Source organism: Bubalus kerabau, chromosome 11, assembly GCF_029407905.1.
Source record: "Bubalus kerabau isolate K-KA32 ecotype Philippines breed swamp buffalo chromosome 11, PCC_UOA_SB_1v2, whole genome shotgun sequence".
Classification (NCBI taxonomy): Eukaryota; Metazoa; Chordata; class Mammalia; order Artiodactyla; family Bovidae; genus Bubalus; species Bubalus kerabau.
Genome location: NC_073634.1, coordinates 34196870 through 34217214, shown reverse-complemented (window position 1 = coordinate 34217214; position 20345 = coordinate 34196870). Strand labels below are relative to the sequence as shown.

Genomic DNA, 20345 nt, shown 5'->3' with positions numbered 1-20345 from the left:
TAAGCTATTCTAGACATGCATCAAGTTTCAATTTCCAAACCCAACCAAAAAAGGTAAAGGGACAGCGTATCTTGCCACGCCCTCTACCTCTCCCACCCCACCCCCACCAAAGTCACTGCTGTCCCTCAGAAATTCTGCTATTTGTCTGGAAGTGACCGATAAAAAAGAAAAAAAGGAAAGCGGCCCTGGGTGGGTCACGTGACCCTACCAGCTCCCAACGCAGACCTCTTCTCATAAGGGCTCAGTGTGGAGCCTCTGAAATCTGTGCAGGATTTTCTCTGCAGAGGCAGAAGAAAGCAGGTGGATGGATAAGTAAACATGGCCTTGCTCCTGGTGGCCTTGCTCGCATTCCTGAGCCTGGGCTCAGGATGCCATCATCGGCTCTGTCACTGCTCTAACGGAGTTTTCCTCTGCCAGGAGAGCAAGGTGACAGAGATTCCCTCCGACCTCCCCAGGGATGCGGTCGAACTGTAAGTATCTGAGTCAGTGGGAACAACAGCGTGGCTGGTATTTGTGCATTGCATGCTATTATTATTTTCACACTAGGCTGATAACTGCTGGGCTGAAATATTCTACCCTGACTGAAGGCTTAAGTAAAACAAACCCCCCCGGCCCAACACTCCTGCCCTGTGGTTCTCTAACGATCTTAGTGAGAGTTTGTCTCGGAATGCCGGGGAAGGGCAGCATGGAAAGCTTCATCTAAAGGTGAAAGGAGGACTTTTTAGTGTTTTTGACACATTCGTTCTTGGGTGCTGTACTCTCTTTGGTGGAACTAAGAGAAGGCTAAGGAAAATGTAGAAACTTAGAAGAGCTCGGATTGAAGCCAGAAAGATGGCTTTGATTGACATGGAAGGCATGATGTGTGCTTTTGAGGATACTGAATTCAAGAAGGCAAGAGTCATTGCTGCTCTGGAGGCACCAGCAAGGAATTGTCGAACTGAGACTCTGCTTCCTGGGGGAAGAGGAGTCACAAGAGAGGGAAGGGGTGTGAAGAAAGGGAGAAAGAAAAAAAGGTGGCAAAGAAGGAAGGAGATGATCTTTCATACTACTGAAAAAAGGTGATTCCCAACTTTAGATTTTTACTGAACTACTTTAAAAGGAAATAGACAGACTTTTAGAACTTGACAAGATCTTAAGACATCATTCCACTTCCATCTGTTTATTTTGCAGTTGAGAAATCTGGGGTCTGGAGAGTAGAAAATTTGCTAACCTCTCACGATGAGTAGAGGCGGAGCCAAACTAGAAATCAGGCCTTTTGACTCACAGATCGCTGTCTTTCCCTTAAAGTCCCACATCTATTGCATTAAAGTAAGAGGAAGGCAGGACTGTTTCATAGTCCAATGACCACCCCTCCCCTCCTCCCCACCCCTCCCTACCATCCGAGAGCTGGCTCAGAGATCATAAATCTCCTCAGTCGTTTTATCCCAAGGATTTTAAACAGAAGCTGCTATTCTGGAAGCGTCCTTTAATCTTGGTTCCCCAAAGCTATGCATGATCTTATTTAATGGCAGAAGGTGGTCATCTTTTCATTTACCAGTTACCATTACCTATGCTCAAAGACGATGGGGCTGCATTTCAGATTTTCACTCAGGGACAAACAGCTGCAAGGCTGAATTGGTTCTGCCTGCTTCTTTTTCCCCTGACATCACAAGCTCTCCATTCCTTCCCAGAGGTAGCGGTGGGGAAAATAGGTGGCCAACACTGTGTTTTGGCGACACCGCCTTAATGAGACAGTTACTCCTGATTGCAGGGAAGAATGCGCCTATGCAGTCTGCTTTGTTAGATGATTATAAACACAAGAGAAGACTGATGTACCTGAGCTCCTCTAAGAAGTCAGTCACTCCTAAGCTACTTTGAACAATTACTTAACTTCTTTTGAGCCTCAAGTTCCTAACTTCTAGAGGTTTAATACAATCTGCTTGGTGGAATGGCTGTGAACACCAAAAGATACAGCCCCTCAATGCACACACTCAACACACACACACACATTTCTACCTCTCCCAGTCCTTCTCTTTTTCCAGTGTTTTCCCAGGGACCAAGCAGTGTCAACCAGTTACTAAAAGAGACAGCCTCTTACAAGGCTTAATTTTAGAGTGATACCCTCTTTTCAAAACTCCCTACTAAATTAGGCTGTCAGCTTTCTGGTATTTCTTCACCAGAAGGGAGATTTTTTTCACTCTGTATAGAAAAATGGAGCAACCAGATGTGGGCCATAGTCTGTGGAATGCCCACTTCTGATTTAGACCATAGCTGAAAGTAGTTAAATATTTCTGGCTTCAGGCAAACTCCAGCAGATAGAGAAGGACAGGGATGCTTGGAGTGCTGCAGTCCATGGGGTTGCAAACAGTTGGATACTACTGAAAGACCGAACAACAACAACAAAGGGTTTAGGTGGCCTGAGACAACACAGCATCATGGAGAAAGTACTCAACTTGCTGAGCAGGGTCAAGAATAGAGGGAGTTCTAAAGTAACATTCACAGGTGGGCCTTTAACTGTTTATCACAAGTCAGAGACGGAAGAGTATGGACTCTAGAATCTAAGAGACCTGTGTTCTAACCCAGACTATGACTGTTTCTTGCTTCAGCATGTGGGCTTTTGGGTGTATCATGGAAATTGTAATGTGTACCTTTTTCAGAGTTGCCATGGGCATTAAATGTAGGATTAAAACATTCAGCACAATGCCTCTCAAGTGTGGGGGGTGGGGATTGTTGTTCATCTGTAAAGTACTAGAGGAAAAAACACCACAGAGGGCATTCAGGATGATCAAATCAATCAATGGAAATGAGAAGGCTTTGAAAAACTGATGTAAAATTTTTGTAGCTCCGAGATAGTTTATAGTATCCCACTGATTTAAGAATAATCTCTTTCTCCTCCCAGTGGCTGGAGCACTTCCTCTCTGAATAAGAAATGGTGTTCCCTTTGGGCTTTCAATATTTGGCAAGAACTCAGGGAACAGGTTTCATTCTGATGATAGGCAAAGGATTTTTTTGATTTCAGACTTACTCTAGAAACTCAGCTTCACATAGAGGCAGTCAATGAATCTAGAAAGGACCCTTTGATCTTTCGTTATTCTTCTTGGAGTTAGAATTTTTAAGAATGTGGACACCCATTCAAAACCTGAAATTTTAAGTCTCAGTGATGTTATTGGATACAGATTGTTTTCTTTAGCAGGGTCAGATGACCACAATACTAGACGAAGAGAGTCCATTGATGGGCACTCTTGGCACAGGGAGAACTGTATTGAGATCATGCTATAGGCTGCCTGTGTTGACCCCTCTCTTCACAGCAAGCTCCTCTATCTCATTGCCATCTCAAGTATCTTTCTGAGATGTAGAAAGGAATGGATTACAAAACTACTAAAGCCACTGTTGATTTCTTCATGTGTCGAATGCTGATAGTTTAATTCACCTCATCATGTAGGTTTCGTGTTCCCAAAAGCCCACATCTAACTATTTACATAAACTCCCTTCATACTGCTACAAGCAATAATTCTCTTTTTTTATTGCCATTATCTTTGCTGGGAATCTGAACATCTACACACTGGATTAAATAATTGTCTTAATTTATCTCCTTGCTATCAATCTCTGTCTTCTCCAAACCAGCCCGAACACCATCATTCCATTTTCCTTCATAAAACACCATGGCCACCGTGATTCTCCAGTTCAAAATCATCTGGTGGCTCGTCTTTCTGACGTTACCTCTCACCTAGCTCCAATAGGCGCCATCTGCTCCACAAGCCTGAAAAAGACTTGCTCTCAAGCTCAGTCTGTATCCCAGGGTGTTACTACTGTTACACATCTTGCTTCTATAATCTTCAAGTTCTTCTTTGTCTCTTGAAATCCAAACTATTTACTATAAGCTGGCTCAAAGTTTGCCTCTTCGATAAAGACTCTCCTGACCATTCCATCTTCATGTAATATGAACCCTGGTGCAGTTCATTTTACAATCTTGCTTTGCCCTCAATTTTTCATGTGTGTCTTATTTCCTCAACTGCAGTGAACATGTTCTTGGTAGTCATTGTGCCTGGCTCAATGCAATGTAGGTTCTGGGCCCTCATTTACATATAGAATAAATGACACAATAAATAAGGGGGAATTACAGCTGTTTATTTGCTCTGCTCCTCAGTATCAAAGAAAAGATTCTTATAAAAAATACTTATTGCTCCCCCTGTGGTGAACTGCTACAGGATTTGATAGTTCCCTTGCTTTCTTTGCTTTTTTATGTGTTTGTTTTAAAGAAAATGCCTGTATATCATTCTGGAATCCATTAATTTATTCAGAAAGAGAGACACATAGACTTGAAACAAAGTCTACTAAGTTACAAGTTGAATATTCTTTCAGGCATGCCACTCAGTTCTCTTGATTTAAGTAATAATACCTGCTTCTCTATTGTTAACAAGAATATTGAAAGGATGAGTGAAATTGACTTAAACAAAATCACTTTAAACCAGGCAAAACTGTTCAAATACAATTTTCGCCAACTGAGGTCAGATTCCAAACCCTGAATGTTAGGTTTCCTGTTTCCCAGATGTGCTTTGATGACTGTAGTCTGTCCAGATGTCAGAACCAAACACCCCACTGTGCAGACTGCTCTGGGTTCATCTATCTGGAGACTCCTACCGCCTTGTTTAGATATTTCTTTGAAAGAAACAAACAGCACAGATGTCATGCTAATGCATAATCTTTCCTCTCAAAACCAAATCCTGCACCTTCTTTAGTGAGAAATGATATGTCTATGTCCAACATTTAGAATTTAATCAGGCTGGGGCAAGGAAGGTTTATATTTCCTGCATAAGAATCAGAAAAAGGAATCGCTATAGAATGCAGTATCTTCAAAGGGAAAAAGTAAAAATTATATTGCAGAGGAAAAAATTCTTTAAAGTTAACTGATGAACTCTACTCTGAGAATTGGCTAAGAGCTGTAATTTGCAGAGTCATTATCAGCTGTTGAAGAGTAAGGGTTTGATAGCATAGAGCTGCACTTCTTGATGATGATAACATCTTCTTGTTTACCTAAAGGTCAGTGCTCTCCTTCCTCACCCAAGCCCTCTACCAAACAAGCCTAAGGTTCAGAAGCAGAAAATCTTGGCAGCAAGTGGGAAATTCATTTAATGTTTGATTATCCTTCTCCAAAACCACTAATTGGGTTATCCAGTCACTGTGGTTTATTGGACTATCTTTTTTTTTTTTTTTTTGAGCTGTTAGATTTAAGATCTCCAATTTAGTTTTATTTAGACTAGATGCTAACTTTTATATCCCATAAGGTCACCTAGCAAAGAGAGTAATTATTTTTAATTGCTTAAGATCTGATTATAATGAGATATGGATGTTTCTTCTTAATCTGACCTCTTCCTGAAGTATCTTGAGCATCTTTTATGTCTCTGACATGAACACACCATAACCTTTTTCTTTCATATGGAATATGCCAACTGATCTGAAAGTCTTCAAGGGATGTGCAAAAAAAATTTTTTTTGAGTAAAGCAACCAAACCTGTGCCATAGACCTGAACTCAATTATATTTTTAGTCTCAGGAGTAGCTAATGTCCACTCTCTTTCATACCCTCTCCCAGACCTTTTTCAGCAAGAGTCAACACACAGTCATCATGGAATCCTGTATCACAAATACTAGAAAATGTACAGCATAAGCCAATTTTTGTATCTCAGTAATGCTAAGATTGATGAAAATCTTTAAGAAATAGGGGCCCTAAGAGTTCAGCTATTTCAGTGAAATAGATGGTTGAGGATATGGGAGAGAAAATTCATCAGTAAATTGGTGAAGGGCAGAAGTAAAATAGTGCTGAGATTTCTTTCAATTCTAAAATGCTTTGATTTTTACAAATATCTTCAGGTACCAAACTTCCCCATACCAATAGGTTTCTTCTAGGCCTCCAGAGTCTAACACAGATAATTGTAATTCCTAAATTTCTGTGATTTCAGTTGTGGGATTTTGAAGAGTGTGGTTCTTAGGCTTAATAGACAGTTCTGTGAACTTGTGTTACTTACAAATGCAACGTGGAAAACCTCCCCATAGATACCTGTCTCTGCTTTCAGTTTGGTGAGGGGTTTTAAACAAAGAGTTTTTGAGGGATCCCAGCTCCAGCAATGACTTTGTAACTAGATAAACAAAGGCTGGCTGGAAATCATCCTAGAATAGAAGGGCATGGAAGAGAAGGGCCAGAGCCTTGAGCAGTAGAATTCAGGACTGGGTCCAATTTAAAATAGCTTGTCCCTTCTAAGAAAGTCTAGCAAATTTGGTTCAGGAGATAGGATCACATCCCTGGAAGACAGAGGTGCCTTCCCTTGTGCTTTACTCATCATCTCAGGGTAATAGCTTGTGAATCCGCCCCTTGCGCCTTCGGCTTTCTCCCCTCCCAACCCTCTGCTCTGAGTTCTGGCTCTGGTTTAATTCCCCTATAGGAACAAACAGCCAGATTCAGGACAAAAGTCCAAAGTCTTCAGTTTGACATTAAGCTCCTCCATATTTTATCCTCAAATTAACTCTCCTGTCTTCCCCTCATATCTTCCATCCTCTACACATTTTTTCTGTGGACTATTTCCTAATTCCCAGCTCCCAAACATACCTTATATTCCCCTACCTAAATAATATTATTTTCTCCAACCTAAAATGAATTCTTCTACTTTAATATATTCAGCTTTGGAGACCAAGCAAAAAGGCTCATTTTTCATGAAGGTTTCTTTCAACATCAAATATTTATTGATTATATTTGTGCAGGGCACTACTCTGGGCACTTGGGAGAGGAGGATCAAAAGGGGAGGCACGGGGCTGCTCTCATGGAGTTGCTAAAAGAAGAGCGTCCAACAGTAACAACAATCATGCTTTTTCTCACTTTTACCCACAACAACAAAAATCCCCCTGGGAACCCAGAACAGTCATTATCTAAACTACCCATTTGACAATTAATTGCAAGTTGCCTTGTGCAATCTGAAATCACAGACTGTGAGAGCTGGAAGAAACAGATGCTGAGTGAAAGTCAATGAGGAGATGCCTGCCTTTTGACATTTGACAAGCACCTGGCTGTCCTGTCTAACTTTGCTCTTTTGACCAGCTAGGGCAGATTTAAGAAGCTGTGCAGGGCCACTTTCAGAACACCCTTTTATGTAAAAGGTCAGAAGATCCTTGCTTTATTTTACAAGGAAAACACAGACCTCAAGTAAAAATAGAATGATAAATGAACACCAGCAAATTCATGATAAGGCTTAACCAGCAGATGTTTAAATATTTAAGTTTGACTAGGATTCCCTGGTAGCTCAGCTGGTAAAGAATCTGACTGCAATGCAGGAGACCACGGTTCGATTCCTGGGTCAGGAAAATTCCCTTGGAGAAGTGATAGGCTACCCCCTCCAGTATTCTTGGGCTTCCCTGGTGGCTCAGATGGTAAAGAGTCTCCCTGCAGTGCGGGAGACCTAGGTTGGATCCCTGGATTGGGACGATCCCCTAGAGAAGGAAATCGCAACCCACTCCAGTATTCTTGCCTGGAAAATCCCATGGGTGGAGGAGCCTGGCAGGCTATAGTGAATGGGGTAGCAAAGAGTCAGACATGACTGAGCAACTTTCACTTTCAGTAATTTTCAAGTTGGGCAAATACAAGGGTCTGGATGCTTTGAGCTGGGCTGGAGGAGAATGGTACAGAAGATGGAAAACAGCATCAAAAGTGGAAGTTTAGGCTGCACTGTTTTCTTTCCTAAACTCATAATTTTTTTCCCAAAACTGCTTGTGTTCCTGAATATTACTAAGTAGACACTGGGAGAGAATAGGTAAAAGGAGTTTACATGTCAAAAGACTGTGTATGACAGCTTCCCTTCAAAGCAGCTGAATGTCATCTATGAAATCTGGTAACCACCCGAGCTCACAAAGACCAGATGTCTCTTCTGAAAGTGACACACCTTAAAATGTCTACTTTGGCATAAGTGGGACACAAACAAGGAATTCTTGAATGTTTTTAAATTTATGAGCAATTTCTCTTCCTTCTAAATTCCAAACTACTTTGTATGGCTGTGTTTAGAATAGGAAAATGAATTGAAAACAAAAGAATGATCACTAGCCATCATCAGATCATAGCAAGTATAGAGAGTCAGACTTAAACCCTTGCCATTGCCATATGCCCACCAAGGCTAATTTCTGCTCAGGGCAGGAAGGAATGAATCCTTCATCTAATTGGTGTTTGTTTTATGGGTAAGGAGTGTAGACATTCTGTAAGTAAATATACCAGGTTGGGAGGGGCAGCAGAAAATACTAGAAACACTCTTTTAATTTAGAAAACAAACTGGAAAGGCAACGAAAAGCAAACATGAGATTTACGGTGACCAGCAAGGAGGTCATCTGGAAGCCTGCACACAGTAGCAAAATTGCTTATCAGGTCCCTGGCTGCGAAAATCTGCTGAGTTCCTTCAATAAGAACATGGAGTCTTAGAATGGCATCTGACTCCCTCAAACAAATACTAGAGATGAGAGGAAAGAGAACAAAGAGTTATGATAACCAGATAGGAAAATTACAAAGTAGCTCTGAAAGCAGAGCTGTAGGGTAAGAAGAAGCAAAACAACAACCACAGCAGTATAAATAAAGGAAAAGACTGGGCCACTGAGCTGAGGGATCACTGTGCCAATATCTCAATCTTGCCTCTTGGACTGGGCAAAACCCCTCAAGAAGATTCTTCCAAGCCCCTACCTGGAGGGTGAAGCCCTAACTGCCAGCATTCTGGTGGCTAGGAAAGAGGACTGGAGGTCTCAGCACCCAGCATCCATAAGTGGTCCCTGGTGTCTCCAGTTCAGACATTCTCTGCTCCCTTCAAAGAATAAACCTTGGGATTCCCCTGGTGGGCCAGTGGTTAAGAATCTGCCTGCCAGTGCAGGGGACACAAGTTCAATCCCTAGTCAGAAGATCCCACATGCCGCTAAGTAACTAAGGCCCCGTACCACAACTACCAGATCCACACTCTAGAGTCCACGAGCCATAACTACTGAAACCCACGCACCTAGAGCCAGTGTTCCGCAGCAAGAGAAGACACTGGACGAGAAGCCTGTGCACAGCAACTAGAGAAAACCTGTGTGCAGCACAAAGGCCCAGCACAGCCAAACAAATAAATAAACCTAGTGTTTTTGCTCGGCTCTGAGGGAACACTGGCCTGGTTGCTCCAGGTGGGTAGTATGGCTGCTTTGTAAACAACTTTTCTACCAGCCCTCTTTATTTTGGCCACCTCAACCCTCTTCACCCTCCAGTCCTGCTTCTGGGGACACCAGTGCTTCCAGTTCCTGAGTGTTTTCAGGGATCATGTGGCATAAATGTCACTGGCTTGGGATTTCATTTTAGAGTCTTCCAAGTCAGGACTTCTCCAACTTTAAATATGCAAGCCAATCAGAGGACTATACTGGGAAAATGTAGATTCCGACTCAGTAAGTTTGGGGAGGAGCCTGAGCTTCTGCATTTCCAATCACCTCCAAGAGATTCTGGTTGTAGTAGTACCAGATCCACATTCCTCCATGGTCTTTACAATATTCTGTTGCTCTTGTTTCTCTGCCCTTATGGCTTTAAAAGAAAGAAAAAAAGTCCCCTTCTTGTCTTCTCAGTGGTGTTTCAAGAGGAAACCAATAGTTAGTTAGTTGTTTGTTTATTCTGCCTTCTCTTCTCTGCAATCCCCATTCATTATTCAATCCACTCAATGCCCACTGTTGCATTAAAAATTATCTTGTCACTGGTACCGATAAACTTTATTTTTGGTATGTTTTACTTAGTAGTTATATTATTCTTCAAATAAAAACCCGAATATTAGATGACCACAGGTAACCATCCTCCTGATTGAAACACTTTTCTCCCTTGACCGCCAGCTTCTGTGACATCACACTAGTTTTCCTCTTACATCTCACACCAGATCTTGACCTTCTCTGTTACCAAGTCTCTAAGTGATGAAGTGCCCCAGGCTCCTCCAGACCCTCTTCTCTCATGAATCTGTATTCTCTCTACAGTAATCTCATCAGCCCCATGGCTTTAAATACTAGCTATATTCAAAATCCATGTGTCATATCTGACCTCTTCATTGAGCCCCAAACAAGTAATACCCAGGTGAAACCTTGACATCTCACTGAATCTCTTGCCAGCACCTCAAAACCAGCAAGCAGAAAATAGTACATTTAATCACCCTCCCCTTAACCCCTCAGAATCTTCTCTCCCAGGCTTCATCATCTGTGTTAACGCCTATATCACCAACTTCTTGCCGTAAATCTAATCCAAGTGCTGGGGATTAGACACCCAAAACCTAACTCAAATGTCTCCACTTCTCACCTTCCTTACCACCACCCCAGCTCAAACCACTACCAGAACTCACCTGGGCTAGTACAAGAGTCCCCAGCGTTTCTATCCCCTGCTGCTGCTACTGCTGCTAAGTCGCTTCAGTCGTGTCCAACTCTGTGCAGCCCCATAGACAGCAGTCCGTTAGGCTCCTCTGTCCCTGGGGTTCTCTAAGCAAGAATACTGGAGTGGGTTGCCATTTCCTTCTCCAATGCATGAAAGTGAAAAGTGAAACTGAAGTCACTCAGTCGTGCCCGACTCTTAGCAACCCCATGGACTGCAGCCTACCAGGCTCCTCCATCCATGGGATCAGTTCCACTTAAATCCATTCCCACACAGCAGCTAGAAAGACTTTGAAAAAGAAGATGGCATACAATTACTTAGAATTTCACTCAGAATAAACTTTTTTCAATCCATGTTTCATGACTATCTATCATAACAGGCACTGCTCTAGGTGTCAGAGGTCCAGCAGTGAGCAAAACAAATAGTCTCTTCCCTTGTGGTGCTTACATGCTTTGTTGTGGCTACAAGATACTCTGATCTGACCCCTGCCTGCTTTCCCACAGGCATAGTGCACGTCATGTATCACTTGCCCATCGCCACTATGCTCTGGACCTTTTTCTGCTCTCCAAACACACCAGACTCTTATCTACCTGAAAAGTTTCCCTTGCTTTTCTTTCCCTCTAAAATGTTTTCCTCTCTCCTCTTCAGTCTCTCCCCAAATGCCAACCCCTTGGGGAGGTCGTCCTTGACCACCCCACTATAGTAGCACCCCAACTGCTGCAGTATATGATCTCTTTCTTCCATAAACTTACTGTAATGTGAATGTTTTTATCTATGTGTTGCCCCTCGACTAGAAATCAGAACTAATGCTTCACGGTAGCAAGGATTCTCATGTGTAGAATAGCTCCTAGTACAGAGCAGGTGCTCAATACCTTCACGAATTAAATGAATAAATGAAAGGCCCCTTCAACAAATGAGAACCACAAGGAGAGACTGAATGTAACAGACACCTATTAATTCTACTCTATCATCATGCTGTGTGCCTCTTACAGGACCTCACCCAACAGTCTTGCACAGCAGCTATTACTGTCCCCATTTTAGGAAATAAGATAAATGGAATCAATCAATGCTGAATGTCAGGACTGAAATTGAGATTCCTGATATATCTGATTAGGCAATGTCCAATCTTTGTATTAATCATGAAAAAAAGAGAGAGAGGGGACCCCCTAGTCCTCTGAACTCAATCCCTAAAGAAAAACAATCCAAACTTATCATCAGAGCTGAAATACATACAATGCTGGAGTCATCTATAACACCAAACTTATGTAATATCTTGCCACTTAAAAACAGAAAAACTCTCTGAGGGCTAGCATTGCACCCCTGGCCTGCACTCAGCAGGGTTGGTGCCTCAGTAGCTAATCAATAAGGAGGGCAGAGACAGAAAATGAATGTGTGGGATCACGAAACCATAGGAGGAGGACTGAAAAGTAGATGTCACTGGCCGTCGCAGTGATAAGCTGCAACATAACCAGAAGTTGTGCAATAAGGTCCTAAACACTGGGCCATAAAGGAAGCCCAAAATCAGAGGATGTTTTGCTAGATGAATTTAAGAGAGCATATACTTCCTCCTTCCCCTTACTGGTTCTAGGTATGAGAAATGAAGCTTAGTAAAATGATTTGTCTTAATCCTCAATTTCCAAGCTTCTTTGTCAGGCTTAGTGATAAAACATTCCTCTCTACTCCCACAGAGAACAGTTAACTCCCCAGCACATTCACTTCTTTTCCTTCACATTCAAGGAGGTATAAACATCAGAATTCCACCACGATTTTCTTTTTACCTTTGCTTGCTTTTCAAAAACAGCTTTCTTGAGACATCACACACAGTATACAATCTACTCAAAGTTTACATTTCAATGGTATTTCGTATATTCACAGATATGTTCAACCATCGTCATAGTCAATTTTAAAACATGTTTATCACCTAACCCTTTAACTGTCACTCCTCTGCCTACCTATGCTACACCCAGACCTAAGAAACCACTAATCTACTGTCTTTTCAGATTTTTCTATTCTAAACTTTCATATAAATGGAATTATATAAGATCTTTGTGACTAACTTCTTTCGTTTCGCATACTTTCAAAGGTTTATTCAAGGTATCAATAAGCTTTTCATAGTCAAAAAATATTTCTTTGTATAAGTAAACCACATTTTGTTAATCCATTCATCTGTTGATGGACATTGGATTATTCAGTTTTTGACTATTAATGATGTTTGCTTTAAATATTTATGTGTAAGGTTTTGTGTGGGCATGTTATCCCAGAACCACCTCTGGTCTCCATTGTTTCTGACAAAAGGTGGGTTGTTAACCTTATTGAGGGTTCTTTGTAACTAATGAGTCATTCTTCTCTTGCTTTCAAGATTTTCTCCTTGTCTTTTATTTTCAGTGTTTTTACTACAATGTGTCTGTTTATGGGTCTCTTTGTGAATATTCTACTCTAATAATATTGAGCTTACTAGATGCTTTCAGTAAATCTAGAAGATTTTCAGCCATTATTTTTTCAAATAATTTTTTACTCCTTTATCTTTCTATTTTTTTCTGGGAACATTTCAGACAATCCATTGCAGCATTCTGGGTACTGGTTCCACTTGCATGACTTACTAGCATTATTGGTTAGTTTGCTGGTTAGTGGCTACTAGCTAGATTATTTTGTTGAAAGCCTCTGATGTTGATTCTCAGGAAGGCACAACTTTGAAGATGCCCATGGTCACCCTGGGAAGACAAGGTATTAGCAGGGCTGTCATCTATTATTCCCCTGACCACACCCAGATATTAAACTTTACTACTTGCAGTCAGACTATGCTACCATTTTCAAAAATTCCCTGGGGCAGAAATTCCTTTATAAACTAATCCAATCAAACTGTGTGGCTCCTTCAAATAAATCATTGATGAAGTCAATGTTTTGATATTCATTCTGACCCCAGGGGGCTCCTTCCAGCTGTTTTATTTCCCCTGGTTCTCCCCTACAAACTAATTGTACTACATTATATGTCTTTTAGATCCATGAATACCCCAACTGCCTTTACCATAGCTTCACTGTTGAAAGGGCTTTCAGGCTTAAACTTCTCCACCCTCTGTTGCAAATAGTCAGTTCTTTGGGAAGAGAATACCAGATATGTGTTTCACAGTCTGCTTTTCACTTTATGCAAAATCTCAGCCAGGGCTCTGGAGCCAGGAGTGGATTCAAAGGTAAACTTCTGAGACCCTCATACAGGAGTTAAACACGTGAAGGAAGGTAGGGTAGCAACCAATCAAGCTTGACTTGGAGCCACCACCTCATGAGCCCTGGCAAGAGACTTGGATTCCTAGCATTTCCAGCAGGCTGTACCCGAGACAGCCTCTGAGGCACAAGTGTGCCTTGGTATAAAGGAAGGAGCCCCCACTTCCCAACCACACCTGCCTACCATTCAACCTCAGCAACAGGCCGCTGGAGGCAAAGTAAGAAAAGCTGAAGCCCTGCTTCTCCTGGATGAAAGCCTTCCATCTTGAAGCTGGGAGGAGAGGTAACCCTGTGTTCTTGACCGTAGCACTCTGAAGTACCAGCATCTCCACTTCTATGAAGTGGGAGGCACAAGAGAGGCAGTACTTTAGATTTAAGTGACACATTCTTGCCTTTTTTTAACTGGATTTTCACAGATATTCTTGAATAGATGTTTTTATTTAATTTGTTACAATATTGCTTCTGTTTTATGTTTTTGTTTTTCTGGCCATGAGGCATGTAGAATCTTAGCTCCCTGACCAGTCCCTAATATGTATGTATTAGAGACTTCCCCAGTGGTTAAGACTTTGCCGTCCAATGCAAGGGGTGTGGCTTCCATCCCTGGTCAGAGAGCTAAGATCCTATATATACATATATTTTGCTGCTCTGGGTCTTAATTGTGGCATGAGAGATATCTCGTTTGTGGCTTGCAAACTTCTGAGTTGTGACATGTGGGATCTAGTTCCCTGACTAGAGACTGTATTGGGAGCACAGAGACTTAGCTACTGGACCACCAGGAAAGTCTCACCCCTCTACATCCTTGATCAAGCAACGCAAAGGGGGAGCAGGTTGTGGCTGAAAGCAGAAAAACAGTGAGGTACCCAGGATTATCATCTCTGAGGTTCTCAGTGTGCCCTTGAACAAAGAATAGTTGGGCATGCCAGGAGGAAATGGATGTTTTCACCCTGAAGTTTTTCATCCCGTTTTTAACTTTAATGTCTTTTACATGCATTATTAGCTTTAAATAATTTAGTACACATGTCCTAAAGTTGGTCTGGTGAATAGTAATGGTTCTATCATCCACCAAATAAGGCCACTAATTGCTCTTCTTGACAGCTCTAACAGTTTCTTAAACATTGTGATATGGTGAGCAAAACAGGTGGAAATGGAATTACAACGGACAGGATGCTTTCCAGAGTTGCTTTGGTTTTTAGATCAAAAGAGAAAAACCGGATTTTTTTTTTTTCTCCTGAGCAGGCTAGAGACAAAATTACCTTCTCCCTGTGTATTGACAGTCCTGACCATTTGACAGAAGTAATTTCAGCAACAGGGAGCATGCAGTTGTATCAAATGGCAAACAAGCCAAAAGTATATCAAAATCCTGAGTTCAGCATCTTCCCCCCAAAAAAATAACTGAGACACTAAACAAAGCAGTACATCACCACGACCTGCTACTTCTGGCATCACATCTTTATTGAACACTTACTGTGTGTACAGCCATTTGCTGGGATATAAGAGTCAACCTTGCAGCCCTGACAGACAGACTCTCTTCATGGATCTGAAGCAAGTAGACACACACACACAGACATAGAAAAAGTGAGCAAGGCTTTTCAACTGATCATGTGATAACATGATAAGGACAGGAAACGCAAGACAACATGTAACTACTGTAGAAATTCCTTGAAGGGAGAGGTACCTGTGCTTGTAATAAACAAACAAGGCCACTTCCTTGAAGAGGTCAGACATGCGCTGGACATAAAGAAAAGATTTAAATATGCAACAGTGAGGGAAGATTCTTAGTAGGTAGAAGGAACATCTGCAGAGCTAATCCAACAGCAGTAAATCAAAGAAAAAGCTTTTTCTCCTGAAGGATATAGTATTGTTTCTGAATTATCAATTTCCTTTTTCAAAAATGTGCCAAGCACAGCACTTGGGTGCGAGTGGGGGGAATTGGAGCATTTCCATTCCAAATCTCCAAATTCAAGAATCTAGTAGGGGGAGAAATGAAGTTCTGTTTTAATAGATAGTGGAGATTTGGGTAGAAAGGACCAAGGCATGGTTCAGAGAAACTTAGTGGAGTGTATTCAATGGTTTTAAAAATCTTTTGACTTAGTGCAGAACAAATTAGACCCAGCTTTATTTTGCAGTTAAGAAATACAAATTATTTAACTCATTAGAAGTCTTTTCAAATAGAATCAGTTTTTATTCAATTGTTTCAATTGGCTGGAATAGGGACAAGCTGAGGTCACAGGCGATCTTTGGATCTAAAACTATGTTTCTAAAATAAATAATTCCTTCAGACAAACTTAAACATTGGACTCTTTCACACAGTAAGCAAATAGACCTCAATTAGGTCTAGATAACTTTTCCTAGAATGGACAGAGGAGCCTGGAGGGCTATAGTCCTTGGGGTTGCAAAGAGTCAGACACGACTAAGCGATTAAAACCAACAACAACCTGAAATTAGCTGTTTTGTTTGTTGATCCCCAACCCACTTTGCTTTTCAAAAACAAAAGGCGGGGGGAGGGATAAATAACTGAGCATAAAACAAGAAATATCAAGAAAATCTTCCAAATAGTCTGCCTCCCCATCTCTTATATTTTTCCTTTTTTTCTATTTTTATAACATTTTATATAACTCATAAAAAAACAGTGCTTGTATAAAAATTCACACAAAATTGCTAGAGAGCATACAATTTCCAAAACTGTCCTGGGTTTTTGTTACATTCAGTTTTCTTATTGTATTCTTCTAACTCTGCCTTGAAGGCGAGCAGTCAAGATCAGCTGACTTGACCGACACGTGGGCCAACTCCTTTTGTTTTTGCATCACTCTGTTAAGCTGTCTCCCTTCCAATAATCATTATGGTGTAAGTGACACTCCAGGGGAAATCAATTCCTTTTGACTAAATAGAAAAGCTTGGCCTACCTCCCTCAAATCATAACTGGGGCTTTGTTTATTTTGCTGTTGTCTGAATCCTGCAACAGCCACATCTTGTTTCCACCAAAGTTGAATCGCTTGTCTACTGCAGCCTCCAGGGAAGATTTGCCAGCCTTTAGGAACCGCCCGCCTGGAGGAGGGAATAATTAGAACCACTTAGATATTAGAATTGCATTTCCTAGTGACTGACTCCATGTTGCTTCCCCTCAAGATTGTTTAAAGGAAAACTCCTTTAAACCCCTAAGGGGATGGAGTCTGTCTCATTTTCTTTCCACTTAGAAAGATGTGAAGCTACTGAAGCCTTTATATTTGTAAGATTCTCAAAACCAAGGATTCCCATGCCTCATTTCTAGCTGTCTTAGGTCTGTAAAGTATCAAGCATGTCTTAGACCTCAAGAGATATTTCTGAATAAATGAAATGAATGACTTTCGCTAAGTTAGACTGATGAGTTAAATTGAATTGGATTGGACTGGATTGAAATGAATTGGGCTTCTCTGCAGTGACAGAGTAGCTATCAAGAAAGCAGAAGGGAGGTCAGTGTATGCCATTCACTAGCTGATCAAGGCCAGCTATTTGGAATAATCAGGGAGTCCAAGCCCTCCTGGCTGCTGAGGATCAGAGGTTAAATGATATTCCAAGGACAGATAGCAAAAATGAGAGCAGAGACTCCAGACATAATAACAATAAAGACAAATAACTAGGCTTATGTGTATGTGTATATAGGATGTCAGGCATGGCTCTCACTGTCTCACTATATCATAATCTTTTTTAGTCCTCATAGCAACCCTTTGGGGCAGGCTCTACTATTATCCACACTTTCAGATAAAGCAACTAGGCATTAAGCAATTAAGTCATTTGCCCAAGTGGCACATCCAGGATAGGGACTCAGGAAGAAAGACCCCAAGACACTGCTGTTAACCATTTCAAGACATCATGGACAGGGGAGAAAAAGAGTTTATAACACAGCTTAAATAAAGGTTTTAAGAAAGGAAAATGACAGCAGTGGAAGGAAAAGGAGAAAGAAAAAAAAAAAAAGAAAAGAAAAGAAAGAAACAATTCTTCCCCTCTTGAAGACTTGCAATTATAAACCAGTTCTAATCTCCTAAACTTAAACATTTTAAGACATCCAGATTTCGCATTACTGAACTTCCTGAAGTCTGACCCTGATAGGATCTGCCCAGTCACACTGTACAGAGCCTTGTAGGTATTTCAGGGTTCTAATACCCAGGAATGTCATAAAATAAAGGTTTTCTAATAATACATCATCTCATGTTTATATTTACCTATCCTTTACAATCAAAAACACAGACCCATAATGTTTAAAATGTTCAAATAAGATTTGTCTTGGGACATGGCAGCCCTAGTCAGTGCCGGACACCATATTCATTCTCCCAGAATGACCAGGAGTCCTGACCTGGAGGTGTCTCCCTGCCCTGTGTGCACCCAAAAGCCTGTCTGCTGCTGAATCTTCTGCTCACATCAGCAAGGCATGACTGAGTGCCTCCACTGAACCCTGCACATAGGTATTTAAACAAACACATGTTTAAATCATCCTATCAAAGCAGAACTACACCCATGATTCTAACTACTGACTATTCTAGTTCTGAAGATCTGAGTTCTTCCAAGCGTGAGCCTTCCCTTCCATGAGTTTGCCCAAACCTCCCCTTAGCTACTCACCCTTTTTCTGCCACCTTGACAGAAGCTGACAATCTTTCTCTCTCATGAGTTCAGGAAGCAGGGAGAAGATGTGGATGCCTCCCTGTGGGGCAGGCCTATAGGCCATCCCTGAAACTCTCGCATTCTACCTCCTGAGAGGTGTATTACAGGGCAAGGAGGCCAAACAGTGTCACGGGATGATCCCAGGACCAGCATTGAGAAGAATCTGGGGTCTAGTCCCAAGAGCACCTCATTATTCAACCTAGGAAAATCATCTAACATTTCAGGGCCTTAGTTTACCTCTTATAAAGTCAGAGAGCTGAACATGAGGATTCCTGAAGTCACTTCCCTCCCCACTAAACAGAAGGAAAACTTGAGCCTGAGAATGAACTCTGACTTAAGCCAATCAACTTTTTATTTTATTTTTAAACTTTACATAATTGTATTAGTTTTGCCAAACATCAAAATGAATCCGCCACAGGTATTCATGTGTTCCACATCCTGAACCCTCCTCCCTCCTCCCTCCCCATACCATCCCTCTGGGTCGTCCCAGTGCACCAGCCCCAAGCATCCAGTATCGTGCATCAACTTTTTAACAATCAAGCCAGCTTCATAACACGGTCACTGTTCCTCCCAGCCTACACGTGCAGAGACACTGACAGCTTTGTCACATGTGATGCTAGGAATCGCACCTGTGCAGTCAAAGTCCTGCATTTTCTGCCAGCCTCTTTCTTCAGGTCTGTCATGACTAAATGGCAGCAGGAAAAAGCTAAAGGACCTGGTATCTTTTTATTGACAGCTTGCCTGTAGACCCTGCCCTGGGAGGAGGAGGAGGACGACGACTCAACCAAGTCCATCAGCCATCTGTGGTTTCCCAGGCTTTAGGTCTGTTAGCAACTGACATTTCATCCACATTATTATAGCAAGTGGCACAACCAGGGAGTTAGGGCCATTTCTGTGTGTGTTTGCATGTGTTCATTCCTGGCATTCCATTTTTAAGTCCAATATTTAAAATCAAGAGCCCTGCAAATTTGAGGCAGTAGATAGCCTTAAAATTCCTCAAGTAGTTGCATGTTATTTACTAAGGAAAAAAGAAAAATTGGTGAGCAACAATTCATTCATTCACTCAAAAATACTTACTGATTGCCTCCCATGCACCAGATAATGTTCTATATGCTAGAGATACAGCAGAGAACAAAATGGATTACAAGAAGAGATGATAAGCTCTTAAGGAGCTTATATTCGACAATAGATGACTAATAATGAGCATGAAAAATAAGATATATAGGAAAGGGATCTAGAAGATCAGAAGCAGTGTGTACACTGGCCAGGAAACCCTGTGGAGAAGCAATCAATTGAGTAAAGGACTAAAGATGGTGAAGGACTGAGTCACACGGACATCTGGGGGAAGACGGTTCCAGAAAAGGCCAAGTGAGAGACTGAGACAGGGACATATCTGCATGTAAAAGGAACAGCAAAGTCAGGGTGGCTGAGTGGATGACTGCAGAGGGCATAGCACAGGTAAATTCCGAGGGTCACAAAGATATTTGCATGTAAGGAATTTGCATGTAAACCCTTGTAGGGACATGGGATTCTGTTTAGGGTGAGATAGGAAGCCAGGGGAGAGAGTGATCTGATTTAAGCTTTAACAGAATTAATGTTAAGAATACACTGAAGCATGTCAAGGCAGAAGCTGAAAGACAGGTTGAGAGGCTATTATAATAATTTGTTTGAGAGGTGACGAGGATTCACATGAAAGGGTGAACAGTGGAGATGATGAGAGGCAGTCAGATTCTGGGCACATTTTGGAGGTACAGACAATAAAGATTGCTGACAAATTAAATATGGGGTGTGAAGGAAAACAGTGTCAAAGATGGCTACAGGTTATACACCTGAACAGCTAGAAAAAAATGGAATCATCTTTTCAGATTGGGGAAAGAAGCAGAGAAACTGGGCTGAAGGCTGGGGTGGTGAAGGGGTGGAGGGGAGGCACAGTAAAGATTATGAGAGAGACATAACCCTAACGAAAACTGCATTCTTGTTTTCTGATGCTGCCCAGGTTAAACTCACGCCTATCCACTGCTCCTGGAATGTTACGTTAAAAACTTATACTTAAAAAAAAATGCTTCTGAATAACTACATTATACATCAGGATTAGCTTTTTTAAAATGCCTCCTAAGGAAATGG

The 20345-nt window shown here is 41.5% G+C and overlaps 1 protein-coding gene across 2 annotated transcripts in view; it reads left to right on the top strand.

The window, feature by feature from the left end:
• Window positions 1-318: 318 nt before the first annotated feature.
• FSHR (follicle stimulating hormone receptor) overlaps window positions 319-20345 on the top strand; it is a 185699-nt gene continuing 165672 nt past the window's right edge. For both annotated transcript variants that reach the window (XM_055540049.1, XM_055540048.1), the window contains exon 1: window positions 319-470. In XM_055540049.1, coding sequence (XP_055396024.1) covers window positions 319-470 — 152 coding nt within the window. The remainder of the gene's footprint in view (window positions 471-20345) is intronic.